The sequence below is a fragment of the Talaromyces marneffei genome, chromosome 5 (genome assembly GCF_009556855.1).
Source record: "Talaromyces marneffei chromosome 5, complete sequence".
Lineage (NCBI taxonomy): Eukaryota > Fungi > Ascomycota > Eurotiomycetes > Eurotiales > Trichocomaceae > Talaromyces > Talaromyces marneffei.
In genome coordinates this window covers 1-23,550 of record NC_072352.1, presented here as the reverse complement: position 1 = coordinate 23,550, position 23,550 = coordinate 1, and the positions used below count along the sequence as shown (strand labels likewise).

General features: G+C 49.5%; 7 protein-coding genes across 7 annotated transcripts; 4 read left to right on the top strand and 3 right to left on the bottom strand.

The window, feature by feature from the left end:
- Positions 1–803: 803 nt before the first annotated feature.
- Positions 804–1,610, bottom strand: EYB26_006338 (uncharacterized protein; the record flags this gene model as incomplete). Its single annotated transcript, XM_054265614.1, has 1 exon — positions 804–1,610. One exon carries the CDS (start codon positions 1,608–1,610, stop codon positions 804–806), a length of 807 nt encoding a protein of 268 aa, XP_054121589.1.
- A 2,213-nt stretch (positions 1,611–3,823) lies between these two features.
- On the bottom strand, positions 3,824–7,042 carry EYB26_006337 (uncharacterized protein; the record flags this gene model as incomplete). Its single annotated transcript, XM_054265613.1, has 1 exon — positions 3,824–7,042. The coding sequence occupies one exon, from the start codon at positions 7,040–7,042 to the stop codon at positions 3,824–3,826; it is 3,219 nt and encodes a 1,072-aa protein (XP_054121588.1).
- Positions 7,043–8,039: 997 nt separating this feature from the next.
- EYB26_006336 (uncharacterized protein) lies at positions 8,040–9,041 on the bottom strand (the record flags this gene model as incomplete). Its single annotated transcript, XM_054265612.1, has 1 exon — positions 8,040–9,041. The coding sequence occupies one exon, from the start codon at positions 9,039–9,041 to the stop codon at positions 8,040–8,042; it is 1,002 nt and encodes a 333-aa protein (XP_054121587.1).
- Positions 9,042–9,708: 667 nt separating this feature from the next.
- Positions 9,709–14,652, top strand: EYB26_006335 (uncharacterized protein; the record flags this gene model as incomplete). The annotated part of the gene is made up of 1 exon (XM_054265611.1): positions 9,709–14,652. One exon carries the CDS (start codon positions 9,709–9,711, stop codon positions 14,650–14,652), a length of 4,944 nt encoding a protein of 1,647 aa, XP_054121586.1.
- Positions 14,653–17,714: 3,062 nt separating this feature from the next.
- EYB26_006334 (uncharacterized protein) lies at positions 17,715–19,583 on the top strand (the record flags this gene model as incomplete). The annotated part of the gene is made up of 2 exons (XM_054265610.1): positions 17,715–17,746; positions 17,807–19,583. The coding sequence occupies 2 exons, from the start codon at positions 17,715–17,717 to the stop codon at positions 19,581–19,583; spliced, it is 1,809 nt and encodes a 602-aa protein (XP_054121585.1).
- A 62-nt stretch (positions 19,584–19,645) lies between these two features.
- Positions 19,646–20,299, top strand: EYB26_006333 (uncharacterized protein; the record flags this gene model as incomplete). Its single annotated transcript, XM_054265609.1, has 1 exon — positions 19,646–20,299. The coding sequence occupies one exon, from the start codon at positions 19,646–19,648 to the stop codon at positions 20,297–20,299; it is 654 nt and encodes a 217-aa protein (XP_054121584.1).
- Positions 20,300–20,355: 56 nt separating this feature from the next.
- On the top strand, positions 20,356–22,215 carry EYB26_006332 (uncharacterized protein; the record flags this gene model as incomplete). The annotated part of the gene is made up of 1 exon (XM_054265608.1): positions 20,356–22,215. One exon carries the CDS (start codon positions 20,356–20,358, stop codon positions 22,213–22,215), a length of 1,860 nt encoding a protein of 619 aa, XP_054121583.1.
- Positions 22,216–23,550: the final 1,335 nt, after the last annotated feature.

Genomic DNA, 23,550 nt, shown 5'->3' with positions numbered 1-23,550 from the left:
CCCAGGGCACGTTGATGAATGCACATTTCAACACGCCGGAGCACACGACGTCAGAATATTCATAGGGGCCAGATAGCAGGTGCACAAAATGATGAAAATTGCCGATAGCTGAATTGAATTGAATTAGGTGGTGGTGAAAGAGTGGTGGATCTGGATCTGGGAAGGCAGTAGACAATCTACCCCGATTGCAATAATCAGTGGGACAAACGACTCTGATATTTCGCACGTAATTTTCCATACAGTTATCAAAACGATGGACTACGTATAGTTACCGTTCAAGCAAAATATTTATGAGGGTGGGCACACCTGTAACGGAGCGAGGATATCAATGTAAAACGTATGGCATAGAAAACTAACAAGACGTGAGCTGGAGAAAAGAACTATCTAACATGGGGATCAGGCCTCTATTTATGCCTGCGCAGGCTTGCTCCAGGGCATGATTCCTGACGGAGCAAGCCTGCAAATCCGTACAAAGATCTAACAACGAAAGCATACAATAAAGCAATAAACAAAGCTCTCCGTGAAGCTATTCCCAGGACGTGAAACTCATAGAACAAAGATCCTCCGGGGATTCATTGGTGTCTTGAAACCTCACCGCTTTCGCCTTCTTTGGGGTATTAGCCTGGAACGGAGTTGGATCCGTGACAACTTCAGAATTCTTGAATTGGCAGGGGTGGTGGAGTCCCTAGTGTGGCAGGGTCAAAGACTGGCTCATTGTTGTCGTTCTCATCAGGGCTTATTAAGGGCAAGGAAGATAAAAATTAGCTTTAATACAAAAACATAGCTCTTTAAGATGGCTTCACCTACAATGTCCATCTCAGGCTCGCCGCACGTGCATAATGAATCATTTTCATGTCACGTTTTTCGTCATCTGTAAGCTGCAGCAATGATTCGACAATTCTTATAAGAGGTTTCTCGTAATCTCCATCGTAAGGGTTGAGGCATGACAGCGTTGCTACTTCATAGAAGCGCGGAAAAAATCCAGCGTGGCCCCAGTCAAGCAAATATATCGATTCGCCATCTTCTCCAAGTACCATATTCCGGCGACATAGGTCCATATGACATAGAACAAGCGGGTATGGACTTAGATCAATAGAGTCGTTTCTCAGAGTCAGGCGCCTGTTCAGCCAGTTGTTCAGATCTGTAACCGATTTGAAGGCTTTCCTCACGCCATCGTCGCCCCACAAGTATCCCCGAGGGCCACGGTCACCGATCGGACCTGGTTTCCGTTCTGGTGCTTGTATTTGACCCAGATGCTCGATAACTTTTGCAACGCGGAATATGATATCTTCGTGATCAGTGATATCTAGGTCAGCTAAATTCTGTCCAGGGATATATTCCATGAACAGGTAACCTCTTCCTGAGTCGTCTTGGATGAAACGATAGACTTGAGGTACACGAACGATATCATGGTCTAAACCCTTGTACGCAATTTCGTGCATGGCTGCTTCAGCTGCAGTCACGGTCCATCCCCATTTGGCGACAATGTTGTCAGTGACTTTGACGACTATTGCCCCATGGATGCCGGCAACTATTGCATTTTGCTCTCCTCTCTGGATGCAAAAATCAATAAGCGTGTCTTCAGTGGCCGTTGTAACATTCAAATCCATCGTTTATATACCGACTCAAACAAGAAGGGAAGCTTTGAGAATGAAATCGAGAGAGGTGTAAGAAGAAAGTTCAGATTCGTCGTCTCGAAATGTGGTTGGGTTTCTCCAACCAATCAAACATAAATCTCAGCCAATCAGAACACGTAATGTAGTGAGGCTGGAGATCCACATGTCTCCGTATCTATCTATATCATCAATTATTATATAGCTGATTATGCTAACCATCTTGATTTGATATGTTGAGAAATACCTATAAATATCACTACGTATATTTCGACATATGGGTGACTTTGTTGGCAACAAGGCGATTCTTTAATGTGCAGAGTAGCCGCGCACCTTCCTTTGCCCTGCTATATTTAGAGGGCGAGTCAATTTTAGGTCCATCAGGTTGGGCCCCATATTGACGAGGTATTGGCTGTTCTTTATTTTCCTAGGCGCCAATGGTCCTTGTACGCGCTAATAATGTATAAATTTATAAACCATCATGAAATCTCGTTTGTATTAAAGTGACTCCTATTATTCTAATCCAGACTTCTCGCATTAAACCTCCACCAAGTCTTCAGATTCAATCGTTACAGTAACAACAGTTTCTTGCTCTATTTCTCAACTCTCCCATCATATCTCATACTTTACGGCTGGCAAATGGCGACTCGGCCTCTTACTCCTGCTGAATATGATCTTCCTGTTAGACTCATACGGATTACCATACACACCACTGGCAAATTTTTCGAGTCCGATACTCGAAGTGGAAACCACGCGAGCATCTTTCTAGTCATCGGCGTTAATAGGTCCGTGCGTATCAACATGACGAAGGCTGGCCCAACCGATACAATGGGAACCTATACAGTGACATGGTGCGATTACGATGTATCCAACAGTTCTGTCCGGGACATTGATATCACGCCGGTCCAAGGCCTGACAGTCCGTCACATCACACATCTAATTACTCGAAATGGTCGTGATAAATACATGCTCGCTCCTAGCGGAGTGGGCTGCCGTTATTGGGTGTAAGTGTCGGATTGATGGGTTTACTCCAGGCCAATCCTGAATAGTAGCTTACAAAGATGAAAAGAAGAATTGACTAGCAAGATTGTCTGTATTGAGTTCTCTCTGTCTGTCTGAATACATGAGGTTCCAAAGCCGGGTTTTTATAGACATCTGGTGAGCTGGTTTTATCGAATCCGGCATGTAGGGTTGACATCATTTGTGACCTATCATGAGGGGTAAAATTGGGGGCTATAAAGTAGAGCTTCTGATTGACTGCCTCATTTGACTGCCTCTGGATATCCGGATTATCTGACAATATCCCTAGTTCCTCCATTAACTATCCCTTCCTAGGGCCAGAGAGTCACGTGATTCCATGACCCGCGGGATCTTCTGTCCACACATTTCTACCGATAAATGCCCTATTCTCTTTAGCTATTAACAGTGGCCCTGTCAACAGATTCTATCCAAGATATGTAATTGTCGGCAAGTTGATGACAATTAGGGTTCGGGTTAGGGTTATTTTTTTACTAACAAAAATCTAGGGTTCTGAGGTAGCTAACAATTAGCGTAAAAGGTAGCTGACAATTAGCTTTTTCCAGGCGTTTCCTATGAAACTTGGACCATACATTATTTGATCATTTATTTATAAATCCCTGTATTTTTTATTATGATTCACCCAGCAGATAAGCTATAAAAGTATTGTAAAGTTGGTGAGTTTCACCGTTTAATACTTTTGTTGGGGTATATCGGAAGCCACTCCTGTTGGAATCCACGTATATGCTAGTAAACGGGTAACATAGGTTACCATACAAAATTGATATGTGAGTCGATGTGTCCTTGTTGTTGACTATGTTGGGCCCCCTCGTCGCCCTTTTTTTACTCGTTCTTTCCCCTTTATCGTGGGTATTTGCCAAGATGCTAATATACATTTTACAGCCTCTTATTGGCTGAAAGTCCTGACCGTTTTGAGATTAGCCTCGGTCATATTAGCAGGCTTCCAACACACCCCCTCAGCCGCACCGCAGGCAGGCTGACCAGATATCTGCGAATAGCCTCATATACCTCAAATATAGTTGATATTCCGTACGGGCATCCTTTTTTTGTGGATATTGATATCTTTTTGGTGAAGCCTAATACGTGCCTGGAAGCCTCGTTAAAACCTTGATATGTAAACCCAGTGGGATAAACCGTATAAAGGAAAGAGTGCTTCGGTGTTGGAAAAGGCCTCATATCTGCAAGCAATTGAGCACGGTGCCCATATCAACTTCCTGCGTATCCTCCTTTTGCTCGTGGAGATATCTTGATATATCAGTCATCTTTATCTGCTCCAAAAACGCGTCAAATTCTCCTTTCGGTAGCGCCTTTGTGAGGCCATTTGCAATCATCTTCTTTGTAGGCACGTAGGTGAGCTCTACGCGTCCTTCCTGGAATTGTTCCCGTAGCCAGTGGTGGTGAATATCCACGTGGCGAAGCTTCGTTTTCAGGGTGACGATATCCTTCTCAATGAGGCTTATTGTCTGCTTATTATCGCATTCGAGATGCAGTCGGGGGGTCTCCAATTTGACGTCCAATTCCTTCAGTAGGTGCATAACGTACATGCCTTCTTTTGCTGCCTGAGATAGCGCTAACAATTCTGCCTCTGTAGTTGATGTTGTAACCGTATTTTGTTTATTCGCTTGCCACCCTGTTATTCCTCCATACAGCGTCATCACGTACGCCTGAGAGCTCTTGCGATCGAGGGTATTATCGGCGAATGAGGCGTCACTAGCAACCACGAATCCATCCCCACCCCCGAGTTGAAGAGCAAGGTGCCGGTAGCTTTGGAGATATAACAATACTCGGTCTGCGGCTCGGTGGTGTGTAGGTGACGGGTTTGTGAGGAAACGAGATAACCGGGATACGGCGAAGGCAATATCGAGGCGCGTACTGACGGCGGCGTACATTAGAGATCCGACTTTGCGTTGATAACTGTGAATAGTAGCATGACTTGCTCGTCCTGTATAGGGAAGAAGCTCATCTTTTGCCATTGGTGTATCATGAATTGGGAACGTGTCAGCAAGCTTTGCAATCTTATCAATATATGAAGCTTGACTTAGCCATATGAGCTTCTTCTCGCGGTCTCTTATAACGCGGATTCCTAAAAACCATTGGAGCTCTTCTCCTCCAGTAATGGTGTATTCCTTTTTCAAATTATTCATAAGGCTTCTCGCTTCTTTCTCTTTATCCTTCTTATAAGCGAGGACGATATCGTCCACGTAAAAGAAAATCAATATCCCACTCTTTATCATGCAGCACGGCTCATGAGGCACGGATTTGAAGCCTAGTTTTTGTAACGACTCAGTCAACGTTCTCTGCCATTGTAAGGGCGACGTCCGTAGGCCGTATAGCGCTTTATTTAGCTTCAAAATCGTTCCTGGGTAAAGATGCCGATATCCCGGAGGTATCCTCATAAATACCGTTTCTTGAATCGGGGCATGAACGAAGGCATTCACGGCATCATATTGAGCCATTTCCAAATCGAAGCGAGCGGCGATAGCCATAAAGGTGCGGAATGACCTTGCAGCAAGCGTTGCAGCGTACGTATCACCTTGGTTGAGGCCAACTTGTTGATCCCCACGTACGACTAGGCGCGCCTTGCACTTAAGGAGCCTCCCATGCTTGTCAAATTTGTAAACGTAAACCCACATGCAGTCAAGCACCTGCCTTCCTTTTGCATAAGAATATGGCACCTTTGACCACGATTTGGTGGGTTGGTGGCTGCGTAAGTGTTCCTTCTCAGCCTCTGAGAATAGTGCTCCAAGTTCATGAGTTTTTAACTCTCCATGCCCCTTTGGAGGCGCGGGTAACATATTCCGGTGTAAATTAATGAGCTCCTTTCCGCTTTCCAGAACGTCCTTTATACGCGCACTAGCTGCAGGCCTCTTACCCATAAAGAAAGACTGTAAGCCAGTTGTCGAGCGTAAGGCACGTCTCAAGGATGAACGGTTGAAGGGCTTTCCATTAAGTGATCCGTATATCTTGTGAGAGGTGCCTGCGGTAAACGCTGCTTCCCACGCAACGGCTTCTCTACAGCCCGAATCAAGATAATTGATTCTATTCAATTCATCTTTAACCGGATTCTGTATCGTAGCGCTCATAAGCACCGCCGGAGGTGAGTCCGGTGGTGTTGGATAAATAATATCCTTCTCTAAGCTCTGACCTGATTCGGGAGCGAGATTTGTGCTCTGACCTGTAGCGGGAGCTGGAGATAGGCTCTGACCTGATTCGGGAGCTCTATATACGCTCTGACCTGTAGCGGGAGCTTCATTTTGGCTCAAACCTGTAGCGGGAGCATGAGATAGGCTCTGACCTGATTCGGGAGCTCTATCTTGGAAGGGGACTTCGGCGTCGATATCCGCTGCAGACGGCGCACCGGGTGGTCCTCTTCCTTCAACCCGTAGGTTGATATCCTCATTTTGGGCATCTCCAGTGGTTAACCGGGGCTCGAGGCTCTCTTCATTGTTATACGAGTTGGGCTCGTCTTCCTGCGTCCAGGAAGGTCCTCCAACCGTAGCACTTTGAAGCTTATCATTTTGAATATGGACACTATTAAGTAATTCAGCAATCTCATCAATTGTAGTGGTAGCAAGGTCATTGCGAAGCTTATCCAAATTTCCATCAAAAACTTCATCTTCGTTGAAAATAACGTCACGCGCACTGACGACGACTCCTAGTTTCGGGTTCCATATCCGGAAGATATTCGTAGAGTCATATCCAACTAGATAGCCTATCCAGGCCTTGGGGTGATATCTTTGAAGCCTCTTTTCTTTCTTCATATATTTTGTTGTAAGCGAATAGGCCTTGCAACCGTAGACTCTCAGATGTGCTTGATTTGGCTTCATATCTTCAAAAACTTTGCCATTTTGAAGCGCAAGATAGGTGTGAAAAACCTCGTATGGCGTTTTCCAGTTCGATTCGTACCTTGGGGTGCGATTGAAAAGATAGACTGCAGCGCGATTGATTTCTGGCCACAAATCGTGAGGAATTTTTCCACTTGCAGCCATGCTTCTTCCTTTATCCTTGATTACACCCCCTGAGCGTTCAGCTGCGCCGTTTAATGCTTGTGTATACGGAGGTGAAGGCTCAAGTCGTATAAAGAAGCTTTCGAGATATTCCTTCACTAGCGGTCGGTTCATATATATCTCATTATCGCACTCAATAACCCATGGGACTAACCCATATTGGGCGTCTAGTTTTGGCAACAAATCTGCAAGAGCTGCCCTGATTGTCTCGCCGGTGCGGTCCGTGAGGTTATAATCCCAAATGTATCCCGAGTAACGATCCGTAACGAGCATTGTAGAGCTATATCCAGAGGTGCTGCTTTCAAAATCGTGGAAATCGATTGCTAAACGTTCACCGGGTTTACTAGGCTTTTCTCGGGGCTCTCGTCTGATTTGACGCTTCATCTTGGCGGTAGCGCAGGCATCGCATTCGACCGTTTTTATACCTTCTCCTTTTGTAAGATTTGACTTCGGTGATATGCCCGTTACTCGCACTCCTCGAGATGCGCTGGAGAGGTGCTCAAGGGCCTGAGGTCCTGGGTGACCGAGCCGTAGGTGCCAGCGTTGGATATCTGCTTTACGTGGAGGCCTCGGGGTCCAAGAGTTTGATTCTTTGTGTGCGCTCAACACTGTACCACGCGCCCTTTCTTTCCTATATTCAAGTACGAATTGGCCATACCGGGGCTGAATTGAGCCCACGAATCGGCCGTCGTTTCTGCGTATGCAGTTGTGTGTTGGGCGTTGATCCCAATAATATCCCATCTTCCAAAGCGACTGCATGGACACCAGGTTGGTTGCAAAATCTTTGCAATAAGCAACGTTATATAACCGTATCGGACTGCTCTTCTCATTTGGGCCTTTTAGGTGTATAACCACCTCACCGTAGCCTTCAATTCTTACCTTCGAATTACCGGCTAAGAGATAGTCGCCGGGTCTCGCTTTTCGATATTTCTCGAAGCGGTTGATATCGTGGAAAACGTGAATTGTAGAACCGGAGTCGAGGATAGTTGACCAGTGTAAAACGTAGCTTGTAGCAGTAAATGAGGCCGTTGTTGATATATAAAAGCTAGCTTTATCTTCGTCAAGATGCCCGACTTCTCGATCGAGTCATATAAGCGATTCTTCTTCCTTGCTTTCCTTGCTTCTTCGCTCAACGATCTGGAATTGAGTTGACGCGAATTTCTTCCGTAAATCTTCAACTTCTTCACAAATCCTTTTATCTCGCATATTCCTTTCGACAATGGCTGCCCTCGTCTCGTTCGGTATCCACCCTTTTGGAGCGAGGAAAGGAAAGAGATAGAAGCAGTGAACAACAGGATGCGTCATACCGCATCCGATACAAGCAGGACCGCTGCTTGCGCGAGCTGGTTGATAGTTCTTGTTGCCTCGTTTTCCTCCTCGATTACCACCTCGGTGGCCTTTTTCCTCTGTAGCTCTCGCTGCGGGTGTTATTCTCGTTCTCGTTGTTATTATCTTCGTCCGAGGCGCCGTCTTGTTGTTGATTTGCGTTAAAGGCTCCTCGTTGGAAGCCTCTCTTCGCTGTCACTTTGGGCCTGGTGCGATCTTGCTCTTGCACCTGCTTAGCGAAGTCGTTATATGTGATATTCCCGGCTTCAATCCGGTCGCTATACGTTGTTCGTAGCACGGTTACCCACGCCGGATCAGCTTTATAAAAGGCGTCAAAGAAATCCTTAGTCCAATTGACTACATCCTTCGCAAATGTGAGGTTATATTGCTTTCCACGTTGCATGATAGACATCCACTGGGTTACCCAAGAATTGATATCCTTTGGCCAGGTTTGAAATTCCTTCATATGCATTCTATATTCTTGTCCTATTTGATGAGCAATCGTCATGGCCGTACGTCCAAAGAATTGCTTCAAGTTTTGATATCCGGTTCGTACGTCTATCCCTACCCCGAAGCACGCATCCTTGATATCGTTACTAACCGACGTCTGCATCCATTGTATAATGTCGTCAATTTTCTTCCGTTCGGCTTCATATCGGCTCTCTTGCGTTCGGTAATACGTCATCAGCGTGTTGAAGTGAGATAGCTCTAGCGAATATTCATCCTTCCATAGCTTGAGAGCTGCTTTCTCCGCTGAGGTTGCTGGACCGGTGGAAATAGCTTCATCCTGTGAAGCCTGGTCTCCTTCGGTCTGTGTGCTTCGTTCTCGGTCTCGATTTGTGGTACGATTCCTTTCTCGCAATGCTTCGATTGACGGGGGAGTTGGTGGTATCACCGTCATCTCGGGCCTCGTAGGCAGTTCCCTTTCTCCGGTGAGATATCCCATAAGATCCTTCTGCTCTATCTTGGAAAGGAATATCTTTTCCCATCTTTCCCAGTCGTTAGGGCCGGTGAGGGTCTGCTCGGTGGCAGGTTTGCTGATCTGCTTGGATAACATGTCGTTCAATGAATCCCGTGTCAATAACCTCAATTTTTCTCGATAAAGGTATCAGACTCTTAATTGTTGGAATCCACGTATATGCTAGTAAACGGGTAACATAGGTTACCATGCAAAATTGATATGTGAGTCGATGTGTCCTTGTTGTTGACTATGTTGGGCCCCCACGTCGCCCTTTTTTTTACTCGTTCTTTCCCCTTTATCGTGGGTATTTGCCAAGATGCTAATATACATTTTACAGCCTCTTATTGGCTGAAAGTCCTGACCGTTTTGAGATTAGCCTCGGTCATATTAGCAGGCTTCCAACAACAATCACCGAAAAACGTAGGATACAATCAACTTTTTACGACCAATCCGCATGAAACTTTCATCAACTATTATTTACCCATTTATCTCCACACGCTGAAGTTTTCACCATGATCGACCATGTTAATATCCTGTAGAAGTATAGCAAAGTTAATGAGTTTTACCGGTAAGATCGTTTTGTTGGGGTGCATCGGAAGCTAACTAGCTGTTCAAATAAGATGTGGTCTGTGCGTAGCTAGATAGAGACAGTGTTTATTTTGTTATACATTCCATAGATTATTCAATATATTTCCATTCACTTCCACCATTTGACTCCATCGTTCAAATTTAGGTATTATATATCACCATCAACGATAGCATAATGAACACCATTCCATTCCAGAATACATATTTTGCACGACTGGTGGATTTCCCCGTTGTGGTATGCCGTGAATGCCAGTATGGTGTCTGGCCAAGTCAGATTGAAGGCCATTTGCAGCGTGCCCATAGTTATATATCACCTGCCGTGCGGATCCAGCTTGGTGGTGAGGTTCGTAGCTGGCCCGATCTCGCCATTGATCCCATCGAGTTGGAGATTCCCCCCACTCGGACACACGTCATTCCCCAGCTCGTTGGTCCATTAGACGGCTGGCAGTGCCAGTTATCACCCGAGTCATGTTGGTATGTGTGTCCAAGTATAGACACCATGCGGCAACATTGGCTCAAGCAGCACGGTTGGAGCCGGACCGCCCACCAAGGCCAACCTACCCAATCTACCATGCAGACCATCCTGGCACGGCAGGAACAGGCATGTCGACAGGTTCGATGCCAGCGAATCTTCCCCCGGAAGATGGGGTCCCAGTATTTCGCTATTATTGATGACAAAGAGGACTCCCATCCCATTCCCACCGCATCCAGATCCACGATTTGGGAACAAGCCAGCCGGCAGTATGCCGAGTACGAGAAGCAAGCTGCGGAGCGGATCCAGCAAGGCCATATCGATGAGGCCAATCCATGGCTCCGTCGGACGGGCTGGGTGCCGTATTTGCACTCATTTTCCAGCACCCAGTTGTTGGAATATATCGACATGCCCGCCATGGATGACGCCGTGAACCACTCCCCTGTGGCCGATCTCGACGAACATGCCATCCAGGCCATATGGACGGCCATGGGCCAGGTGGGACAGATCAGCCAGCAGTCCGTCATCCACACTGGCGTGTTTGTGCGCATGGAAGCCATCCGGACAGAACAACATCAAACCCGGTATCAGCCACTGGAGGCATATCAGGATCTGGAGACGATACCAGAGCGCATTCGTCCATGGCAGCAGATATTGATGTTTTTTTGGCGGACACAGCAATGTGCATCCGACAAGAGACATCCCCCATATCGATTCACCCAACGACAACACGCCGCGTGGAATCGACTGGTGCAGGTTGCTCGTCCCCGGATCCCACCCCGGAGTTCGGGACGGTCGATGGTCTTGCAACCTGGACAGCGGCGTCCATGGGAGCTCAGCCCATCCCCCGGATCCAGCGAGTCGTCCGGCTCCGACGACGAATCATTCACCGACGACGATGAGATGGACGAGGAGATCCACCATGACCCTGAGCTGGAGAGCTCCATTCCAGCGGGCTCCATCCCGGAGAGCTCCATCCCACCGTTGACCCCCATCCAGCGGGCGTGTTTGGACTTTTGCATCGAGCTGTTGAACCAGCGTGTGGTACACCGGGAATACGACTGCGCATTGGTGTGTGCCATGGCCGTGTTGGGCGTTCGCGATCGAGGTGGATGGCGGACCCCGGAGGATTACCCGCCCATTTTGTCGAAAGTGATCAAACTGGCCCGGTTCCTGGTGGTCCGGAAAGCTATAGAACTGGCGGAGACCGAGGAAGACGCCGAACCCGCCAGTTCCATGCAGGAGAACGACTGGGACAGTGCGTACGGAGGATCCCCATCCCCCAGTGCCACCCCATCGAAGAAAGGGTATTTACAGTGGGTGACGCAGATGATAGACCAGTTCATGGTGCGTGGATCCCAGAGCCCGATGCAGTGGATGTTGGATTTACGGACCTACGGGTTGAAGATCCATTACAACACCACCACGGAGGGCCATGTGACGTGGCAGAATAGTGATGAGCTGTTATATAAAGATGTCAAATTTACAATGCGGCAGTTCCGTGGCATGGTCGACCACACGGTACGGGATGCACGGCGGATCTTGATGGAGGATTTGCTGCAATGCGCCCCCGATCAGGTGCCCGTGATTCCATGGGATCAGCTATATGATAACCCGTTCAATGAGGACCCCCAATGGAGTTTTGTGCAGGATCCGCGGACCCCATGGCCCGTCGATGGCACCGGCTGGCTATGGCAGCATATCCAGGATCATCCCCCATTATGCCGTCGATTGATCCAGGCCGACGGCCACGGCATTCAGCCCATCCGCTGGCAGGCATTCCACCGACGGATCCGCACGTTTTTGGAGAAGCTGCTGGCGGCGGTCCAATTCACATGGGGCCAACCCGCTCGTGCCCCGGAGTTGTTGAGCATTCGACATGAGAATAGCCACGTTGGTGGGATCCGGAACATGTTCATTGAGGACGGCATGGTGGTATTGGTGGCGCGGTATCATAAAGGATATCAGGTGAGTGGCGACGTCAGGATCATCCATCGATATTTACCACGAGAGGTGGGTGAGCTCCTGGTATGGTATTTATGGCTGGTATTGCCATTTCAACGGCGCATCGACGCGTGGATGCATCAGCGGGAGGACATCAATCCCCATATCTGGGCCTCCGCGCCGTGGGAACCCACATGGACCTCGGAACGGGTGCGGCGGATATTACAACGGGAGAGCACTGTGGGATTGTCCGGGCAGACATTGAATCTTGCATCGTACCGTGAGATTGCCATTGCAATCAGCCGCCGATATATGCGAGCAGAACGGGCATTTGTTCGCCGTGACCCCCATTCCACCACGGAGGATGATTTGCATGAGGATGAGGCCCAGATCATGGCCCGGATGATGGATGAGCAGGCTGGACACAGCCCCCACGTGGCGGGAGCTGTATATGCGCGGGAAACCACCGAACGAGCTGGCGAAGTGGCCGATCGACGCCAGCGATTCCGGCAAAGCAGCCAGGAATGGCACCAGTTTTTAGGATTTGCATCCGCCATCCAATCACTGCGTTCCCGCATGATCACCCCATTCCAGGACACGGCCCAGGCTAGTCAGATCGAGCGATGGAGCCATACCCGAGCCATGGATCTCGACGAGTCATTACAGCAGATGATGGGACCGTCCGCCACGTTTCGAGGGACCCAGAAAGCTGTGATTCAGTCCATCGTCCAGCGGCAGAGTCCCATTGTTGCCATCATGCCCACGGGCGCGGGGAAGAGTTTATTGTTCATGTTGCCCGCATGGATGAGCCGTGGAGGCACCACCATTGTGGTTGTTCCATTGGTGGCATTACGTGCCGATCTCCAACAACGATGCCAGACCTTAGGCATCTCCTGTGTGGAATGGGATTCGCGACGTCCCGTCGATGGAGCATCGATTGTATTGGTGACGCCGGAATCCGCGGTGAGCGAGACATTCCAGACCTTTATTAACCGGAAGCAGTGGACCAAGGAGCTGGACCGCATTGTGATCGACGAATGCCACATCATATTACAGGAAGGATACCAGTTCCGGAAGCAGATGGCGCAGCTGGGTGCATTGGTCCGCGCGGAGACCCAACTCGTGTTATTAACCGCCACCTTGCCCCGTGAAAGCGAAGCATTGTTATGCCAGCGGATGTATTTAGATTCCCCCACGATCCAGTGGTTCCGCGGCCGGACCAGCCGGACCAACGTGGCATATCAAGTGATCGAGATTGGCGCTGGTGAGCCATCTTGTGATATAAGCGAGCTGATGATTACGTGGATTCAGCAGCGCGTTCAGCAGCTCCACGAGGGGAAAGTGGTCATATATGCCAATACGATTGCCACCGTCCAGCGGATTGCCCATCAACTGCAATGTCCCGCTTATTACAGCCAGGCGGTGGATAAAAAGGGGATGTTAGCATCATTCCAGAAGCAGAATCCCGGGGTGATCGTGGCCACGAGTGCGTTGGGAATGGGGATTGATATCCCCGATATCCGGCTGGTGATCCACGTGGGCCGGACGCGGTCCTTGTTGGATTATGGACAGGAAAGTGGACGAGCCGGACGCGATGGGGCTGCCAGCCAGGCGATCATGTTAATCGATGGCCACGGAGCGGGTTGGGGGGATCCGCCCACGGTGGATTCGCGGGTGCAGGAATACCTTGGCGGTGGTTGTCGACGGCGGGCATTAGATATATATTTGGGCGGGACGGTGGATGGATATACACGGCAGCAGTGTGAGGACGGTGAGGCGATATGTGACCAGTGTCAGAGTAGTATAGATCCCAATCCCGCCAGTCCGAATGCCAGTCCCAATGGCTGGCTGAGTGCCCGCCAGAATAACAGACAGGAAGCCAGTGATTCGGCCAGTGATTCGGCCAGTCATTCAGCCAGTCATTCAGCCATCCATGACAGACCAAACGGCTGCCCAAATAACCGCCCAAGGACCAGCCATTTCACCAGTCCCAACAGCCACCATATCGCCATTCCCACACCATCACCCGGTCCACGCAAACGCGCCATTTCCCACCATTCCATCCCCCCCATGGCCAAACGTCGGGCCCATCCCATATTCCCGTCGACGGCATATTACCAGGGGCCCATGCAACGACAGACGCAGCACGCGGAGGCGGATGGACAGGAAATCGAGTCCATCCGGGAACAGTTTGACCGGTGGGCCGGGCAATGTCGATTATGCGGGATGACAGGGCAACCAGCGCACCATAGGATTGGCAATTGTCCCCATCCACAGGCACAGATTGCGCAGTCATGGATGGACCAGGTGATCGAACAGGTGGTCCACCAGCCACGGGGGGCCGGACGGCGAGGGTATGAGGCATATGCGGCATGTTTTGGATGCCATTCCCCGCAGTGGATTTGCCAACAGTGGGAGAGCAACGGCTACGGTGGTTACCAGAAGACGCACGAGCGGTGTCAATATCCCCATGTGGCGATTCCGATCATGGGACAGTTATTGCATGGACCGCAGCGGCATTCAATCCGTGTAGCATGGCAACAGCGAATGCAGGCCCAGTTCCCCGGGGTGGACATTGACGATGAGCGAGGGTTGATTGGACATTTCCAACGGCGATTTGGGCGACGTGGTGAGGAGCGCAGCGGATTGGTGGTAGAGATGAATTGGATGTGTGAATTTATCGAGCGGGAATTCCCCGCGTGAGGTTATATATATTTATATCCCCATTCCATCAATACCCCCCAACATATATGATATATCATCATATCCAGCAACGTTGAGGCCATTACAATGATTAAGAATTGTATATATATATCACCGTTCATAGAGGAAATTGATCATCTCCATCCACAACGCATCACGATGATATTATTCAGATTATTGATCATGAGCAAGATATATTCGAAGATTATAACTGTTATATCCAGATTCAGGACTAGATTTAGATCAGGGTTCAGGATCAGATTTGGATCAGGGTTCGGGATTGAATTTCGATTATGGTTAGAGATCGGATTTATATTATATATAGAGATATACATTGGCGCCATTACCCAAGTTGTATATCAAGAAAGCCAACTTACATATAAAGGATTGACCCCATAACCCAACATGTATATTAAGGATTCAATAACACAACTTACCGGTAGAGGGATTGGTAATCCAACTTATAGGTAGAAAGATTCGTAACCCAACTTGCAGGTAGAAAGATTAGTAACCCAACTTATAGATAGAGAGATTGGTAACCCGATTTACATATCTAGGATTGGCTCCATAACCAAGTGGCTATAACTGTAACCCATATCGCGATTCGGTTCATCAGGCAGTTATTGTATCGACCGCAGCAGGATGCCATCCATATAGCATCGCAACGGCGAATACAGGGGCAGTCCCCCACGGTCGACATCAATGACCCACGGCAGTTGATCCGGCATTTCCAATGGCGATTTAGACGACGCGGTGAGAAGCGCAGTGGGTTAGTCGTGGAGATGAATTAGATGTATAGATTTATCGAGTTCCCATTCCTGGGGTGAGGTTATATGTATGATAGAGCTGGCATTATTATATATTCCATTCATCCCATACACGGCAGCGGCGATATACTCCATACAATTATGTATTATTAGGAACATTGATATCCGGCATATAGAGGCATCAGTATTTATATATCCAGAACTTGCGGTGGTGATCATGAAGATGAATTCATAATATATATACCGGGTGGTGGGTTTCGGTTGCAATGGCAACCAGCAACTGAGCGGCATTATAGAATTGATATTGGAGATCAAGAGTGAGGAATATATGGAGGATAAAGATTATTATATCATGGTTAGGGATCGGATTTAGATGATGGTTAGGGATTGGATTCCGATTGTGGTTAGGGATCGGATTCAGATCATGGTTAGGGATCGGATTCCAATCGTGGTTAGGGATTGGATTGAGATCGTGGTTAGGGATTGGATTCCGATCATGGTTAGGGATCAGATTCCGATCATGGTTCGGAATCGGATTCGGATAATAGATTAAAATATAACACATGATCCAACTTGTATATAAAGGATTTTAATAACCCAACTTGCAGGTAAAGGGTAGGGTAACCCAAGTTATATATAAAGGGTAGAGTAACCCAATTTGCGTATAGAGGATAGGATAACCCAACTTACAGGTAAAGGATAGGGTAACCCAACTTGGACATCAAGGGTAGAGTAACCCAACTTGCATATAAAGGATAGAATAACCCAACTTACAGGTAAAGAGTAGGGTAACGCAACTTAGACATAAAGAGTAGGGTAACGCAACTTAGACATAAAGAGTAGGATAACCCAACATACATATTGAAGATTGAATAAGCCAAGTAACACATAGAGTGCAGATATTCCCATTCCAACTTTGTTCATATTATATACCGAGATATATCGATTTACACATCAGGGAAGGCAACTTAGAGGTTCACCACAGGCAATATAACTTGGACATGTAGGATTCGATAATACAAGTTGCACATTATAGGCGGAGTCCGGCAAGTTATACATAACAGATTCAATCCGCCCCATTGGAGGTTGAGGGTTTCATCGGGCCCGTTGCACATGGAGGATTTCGTCACTCCCATTACCAGTAGAGAGATTGGTCACGCCCATTATAGATTCCCGATTGGGGCTGTAATACAACTTATACGTCCAGGGCCCGGTAGTGCAAGTCCCAACTCGCTTGGAAATAGTTAAGCCAAGTGGCTGGTCACTTTAACACAGATGCGCCATAACTTTACGCCAAATGAGCAGTAACTTTAACCCACATGGGCAGTAACTTTAACCCAAATGCCCCATAAGTTTAACATAGGTGCGCTATGACTTTAACCCGAGTGGGCCATAACTTTCACCCGGATGCCCCAGTAAGCCAACTTATTAGGAGAGGATAGGATAAGCGAACTTGTTCGGAGAGGGCAGGGTAAGGCAAGTTGCACATAAAGGGGAGGGTAAGCCAACTTGGACGTAAAGGGGAGGGTAAGCCAACTTGTTCGGAGAGGGCAGGGTAAGGCAAGTTGCACATAAAGGGGAGGGTAAGCCAACTTGGACGTAAAGGGCTGGGTAATCCAAGGGTTAGAAGAGAGTAGGATAACCCAACTTGCACGTAAAGGGTAGAGTAACCCAATTTGCACGTAAAGGGTAGAGTAACCCAACTTGCACGTAAAGGGTAGAGTAACCCAACTTATACATAAAGGGTAGGATAACCCAACTTACACATAAAGGGCCGGGTAACGCAAGGGTTAGAAAAGGGTAGGATAACGCAAGTTTCACATACAGGGTAGAGTCACCCAACTTGCACATAAAGAGTAGGATAACCCAACTAACACTTATTTTAAATGTCGGTGATATAACCGCCATTTATTTTTGCTAACAAACACTAGTGTGGTGCTAGGCAGTCTGGATAACCGCCATTTATTTATTGGCGGTTATCCCCCAGCTATATTTACCACTAGGGTTACCGCTCAAATTTGGACCAGATATAATGTCGACTTCGGGCAACTTGTCCATGTAAGTATAATCAATTTGAGCGATTCGTTCACCAGTGGTATATGATTGAAAATGATTAGGGTTCATTTTTGATGTTGGTGGTTTGCGGAAGCGTTATACCCAATATAGATATTCATCCACACCATAAGGGGTCATATTAGCATTTCCACGACGCGTATTCCCACGCGTTCCACGTGTATATTCATATTCATGCCATTCATATTCATTCAATTCACCAGGAGTAAATCATAATCAAGCATGGCACCCCCAATTGTTGACCAGATATTCCAGTATGACCCCCATCATCGGATTGTAATTTGTTGTTTGTGCCAGCATGTTGTATTTGATAGTCAGTTACCATCCCATTTACGGAACACGAGGCATATACGAGAACGGCATTCACAGCACATTATATTATTCCAGCAATATCACCAGCAGTTTCCCGAACGGATCCGCCATCACCGTGAATTGGTGATCCCCCATAAGCCCATTGCGCCCATTCCCGGATTGATCCCACCGCGGGATCCCACATATCAGTGTAGTTATCCCGGTTGCCATTGGATTGGAGAGACCATTCGACGGATCCACGACCATTGCCGCCAGGAACATGGATGGAAAAACCCCCAGAACCGAGGACGACCCCGTTCCAAGGCACCGTCCAAACCCCAGCCCAACATGCCATGGAACATTGTGGCCAGCCAACGGTTTATCCCCAAAGGACGTGGATCCCAACGGTTTGCCGTCCAACATGACCATACCACCATCACCACCGCCATATCCGATCCAGAAAACCCATCATGGGATGCGGCGCAGCAGGCGATGAAGCAGGAGATCATCCATCGAGAGCAGCAGATCGACGCCGCGGAACGAGAACGGATCCGTCCCCACGAGTCCCGCGAGGTCAACCCATGGGTCGAACGGATGGGATGGGCCGATCATTTGTTAGAGGAGGATCGAGGCACATTACGGGCATTGTTACAACGACCCGATCCCGAACAAGAGCCCATATTGGCCGAGATTGACGAGCGATTTCACCGGATCGTCATGGTCGCGCAGCGCACCACATTGACGCGGTTGAACATATTCAGTCGATTTGAGATGCACCGGAAACAGGTGGATCAGATGCCCCAACACCCGTTCCAAGCGCGGATGGTGGCCGGCACCATTGAACAGTACATCGAGGTGTGGCAACGGATCATCCGGTATATCATGCGCAGTGTGAGTACCGGCGACGTCCGATTTCAGTTCCATGCCACCCAATGCGAGACCATCCACCAGATCCGGCAGGCCATGTCCGAGGACGAGAGCACCCATTCCCCCGTCCATGCCACCGAGGAGATGGATCCCACCGACCAGCCATTGGATGCCGTCGATCGTGCCATATTGACATGGTGCATCGCCATGTTGGACCATCGATTACAGGGTCAGCACGGGCAGGAGTTCGTGAACGGCATCATCAGCGGGTTGGCCGCCATGGGGATCCGGGAGTCGGGTGGATGGGAGACGGCGTTGGCATTTACCCCCAAGTTGTCCGCCATGATCAAGATTGCCCGCATGTTAGTCGCGCAACAGGCATGGGAGGAAAGCGAGGCCCATGCCGGATTGTCCGATTGTTTCGTGGCATTACGCGGGATGATGTTGCGATTTATGACCACCATGGAACCCACCCCGATGAAGTGGATGTTGGATTCCCGCACATACGGCATGAAAATCCGGTACGGCACCACGGCGGATGGGTTGATTGAATGGCACGGAGACCGCATCACATACCAGCATCATCGGTTTACCATGGATCAATTGCGGGAGACGGTGCATGGCATTATCAACCGGGCATGGGACCATTTGACGCAGGACGTATTGTTGTTTCCCACCGACCATCGATTGCCAACCATCGCATGGGAGACCATGGAGGACCATGCCGTCGAGGATCAACCCGGGTGGTATTTTGCCCAGGATCCCCGCAATGCATGGGACGTGGATGACACATGGTGGTTACACGACCGCATATGGCAGGAACCCGGATTCCGACGCGCATTCATCCACGCCGAGCGTCCATCCGGCACATCCGCCACCCACGCATGGCGCCCCGTCGAGTGCAGCAGTGGATGCGAGCCGTGGGACGGATGAAGGAGTATTTATTGGTGTTGATGCATTTGACCAGCGGTGCCCCCGCACGAGGGCCCGAAGCCATGTCCATCCGGTACCAGAACACCCCGTTTGGCGGATTACGCAACCAGTTGATCGAGCACGGGTTGGTGTCATTCATGACCACGTATCACAAAGGATACCACATCCAGGGTCGACCCAAGATCATCCATCGATACGTGCCCCGGGCCGTGGGCGAGTTGTTTATATATTTCCAACGGTTGGCCATGCCATTCCAACGCCACGTCGAAACCATGGTGTACGGACAACCCGAACGGAGTGGGTTTATATGGCCGCCCCAGGAGGTGGATGGCACCACATGGACGTCCGAACGGATGAAACGGGCCATGCAACGAGAAACCGAGATTGGCATGGGGGTCCCATTGACCATCAGCGCATGCCGGCAGATCATGATCGCCATTGCCCGGCGATATTTGGGTCCCACGACCGGGTTTGAGAGCGATTCGATGGAGGAAGAACAGGAGATGGATGAGGACGAGGATGGGTGTTGGTGGACGGCCGACGATGCGGTGATTGATATCCAAGCCGGACATGGAAGCCACGTGGCCGGGATGATATACGCACGCGGCGTGGAGGAAGCCCCCGGGACCATGGCGGCCATGAAGGCCCAGTTTCGACAGGCCAGTGAGCGATGGCATCGGTTTTGGGATTTCCCCCCGTCCATCGTGCCGGCATGAAACGAACACGAGGGATTCCCACGGTGGATCCCCGTGCCGTGGCCCATTGGCACGCCATGCGACAGGCGCCCATTCAGCCGTTGTTGGAAGGGATTGTCGGACCCGGCGCCCAGTTCCAGGGGATCCAGAAAGCGGCCATTGACGCCGTCATGGGCAGTGCCCCGTGGGTATTGGGGGTGATGGGCACCGGTGGTGGGAAGAGCATGATATTCATGGTCCCCGCGGCGTGGGAGCGTGCCGGGACGAGCATCGTGGTGGTGCCGACGGTATCGTTACGGCAGGATATGCAGCGGGAGTGTGCGCAGGCGGGCATATCATGCGTGCCGTGGAATTCCCATCGACCGCCCGAGACGGCGCGGATCGTATTAGTGACGCCGGAATCGGCCACCAGCAAGGGGTTTCGATCGTACATCAGTCGATTGCAGGAGCGGAACCGATTGGACCGGATCGTCATCGACGAATGCCACACGATATTGGACAGCCGCGAGGAGTTTCGACCGAAGATGGCGGGATTACACGTGTTGATGACCATCGGCAGTCCCGTGGTGTTGTTGACGGCCACGTTGCCGGCCGTGGATGAGGTTCGATTATTCCAGCGGTTGCAGTTGACGCCCACCGTCGTGCAACGATTCCGCAGTCCCCACACGACGCGGGTCAACATCGCATATCGGGTCGAGTCGATGAGCGTGGACGTGGATGAGGACGAGGTGGTGGCATTCATCCGGCAGCGCGAGGCCCATTGGCATCCCCGTGGCGGCCAGATCATCGTATATCGGAGCGAGACCGGCGACGTGGACGCATTGGCCACCCGATTGGGTTGTTTGGCATATCACGGCAAGATGGCCGTGGCCATGAAAGAGCACGCATTACAGGCATTCACCCCGCATCCCGAGGGGACGACGGACCCCATCCGCAGTGGCATGACGATTGTGGCGACGAACGCATTGGGCATGGGCATCAATATTCGCACCGTGCGGTGTGTCATCCACGTGGAGGTGCCCAGCATGTTGCGGGAGTACAGCCAGGAAAGCGGACGGGCCGGACGGGATGGGCAGGCCAGTGAAGCCATCATCATCGCGCCCACGCCATTCCAGGCCCGCGGATGGTCGCAGTGGGAGGCCGGATATGAAGAAGGGAAACAGGCCATGCGGGAGTATTTCCACGGCACCAGATGTCGACGGGCGGTATTGGATGCGTATTTGGATTCATACGAGAGACCCGACGGTTGTACGGACGGTGAGGCACCATGTGATCAATGCAGCGTCCGTTCGCATCCATCCCCATTGCATTCCGCCGACGTGACGGCCACATGGATGGCGCAGGAGCAGCAGAAGCAGACGATGGCCCAGCAGGTGCAACGGATCCGTGGGGAGGCGGCCATGGCGGTGGATCAATTAGAGAGCACATTATTGCAGTGGCAACACCGATGTGCGGTGTGTTATATGGAGACGATGGATGTGGCCATGTCCATGCATCCCATCACGGCATGTTCCCAACCCGCGGCGGGCATTGTCCAGGGTCACATCGAGCAGATGACGCGGCAGATGCGGGAGCGGCGCAAATACGCGCGGTTTTCGTGTTGTTTCACATGCGGGGTGCCCCAGGCCATATGCCAGCGATACGAGGCCCGTCCCGACGGTGGATGGCGGGTCATTCCCGAACGACAATGCCAGTTTCCGGACGTGGTGATCCCGACGGTGATCAGCATCATGCATTTGAACCCCGGCGCATGTGCGGAGACGATATATGCATGGATGCGCGACGACCAGGTGGATGTGGAGGATGCCGACCACGTATATGCATGGTTTGGGCAGAAGATCCGATGGAGTGGCATGGAAGGGACCCGATTGATTGAGGTGTTTTATCGGTTGAGTCGGTTTGTGATTGCACCCACATCCCGGTCCCCACGAGCATGACGGTTTTACACCCCGGGTGCAGAAGCATTATATTGTTATTTAATCAAGAGATACCGTGTTTCCATTCCACAGAATCCATGGAAGGGATCCATATCGTCCATGTGATCCAAATCATAAAAATCACCGACATCGTGGAAGTAACCAAAGAGATGGAAGTCAGAGCGAGCAACCCACACCCCCATATTCCATATATCGCATATATCCAAAGGTTCCGGTGCACCGACCGAATTTTGGGTTCATTGATCGATAAAGAATGGCCGATAGAAGGATCCATACATTAGAGTGCCAACCAGAGAGAGATACACATGATATATTTCCAGTAATCCAACATCATACCAATGCAAGTCATAATTCATACCGCAGAGTATCCATCCATCATCATTGAAAGGATATTGGAGTTGATTAACCGTTCATCATCATATCCAACCATCGAGATATATAATTCGTTCGTGGATGCCGTTCCCGGCAAGATAGGAACCCCATAACCGTATTACACGTTACAACAATATTACACGTTACAACAAGATTACACGTTACAACAAGATTACACGTTACAACAATATATATTTCATGGCAGTGACACGCGTTCAAAGACAGTTTTATACACCAGATGCAGAAATGGCATATCCATTACCGATGCACCCAATATCGACCGGGACCGTAGTTGTTGGAGATTACCGAGGAAAGTCGGATTTAGACGGTGATATGTCCCGAACCCACCGATCCACAGACCAGCATTTACAGCCCCACGAGGTTGACCGACATCAGAGCAACGATCAACGTTTTTCAGATGATTTCCGTTATATCCATAATCCGATCCGCATTATATTACCATTGCGAATATCATATGTCCGAAAACATCATATATATCACGTAGAAGATGATTATATATTTCGATTGATCACGGTTGCATGAAGGTATTTATATATAATCCAGATCAAGAATATCATGGTTCATCAATATGGATTATAAATTTATAGCACCGTTCGGAGTCGAAAGGAAAGATGATATTACGATAATTATTCACGATTATTCGAGGAGAAAAAGAAAGATTCCGATTTCGATTGAGGTCCGAAAAAGGATATTCCATGGATCCCGTCCACATTTTTCGAACCAGCGAATGATAAGAGAAGGTCCGGTATGGAAGAATCATATATATGAAGGATTATGTCGATATATCATACCGAAAAGGAAAGAAATCGGATTGGGATTAGGATTAGGATTGGGATTAGGATTAGGATTAGGATTAGGATTAGGATTAGGATTAGGGTTGGGTTAGGGTTAGGGTTAGGGTTAGGGTTAGGGTTAGGGTTAGGGTTAGGGTTAGGGTTAGGG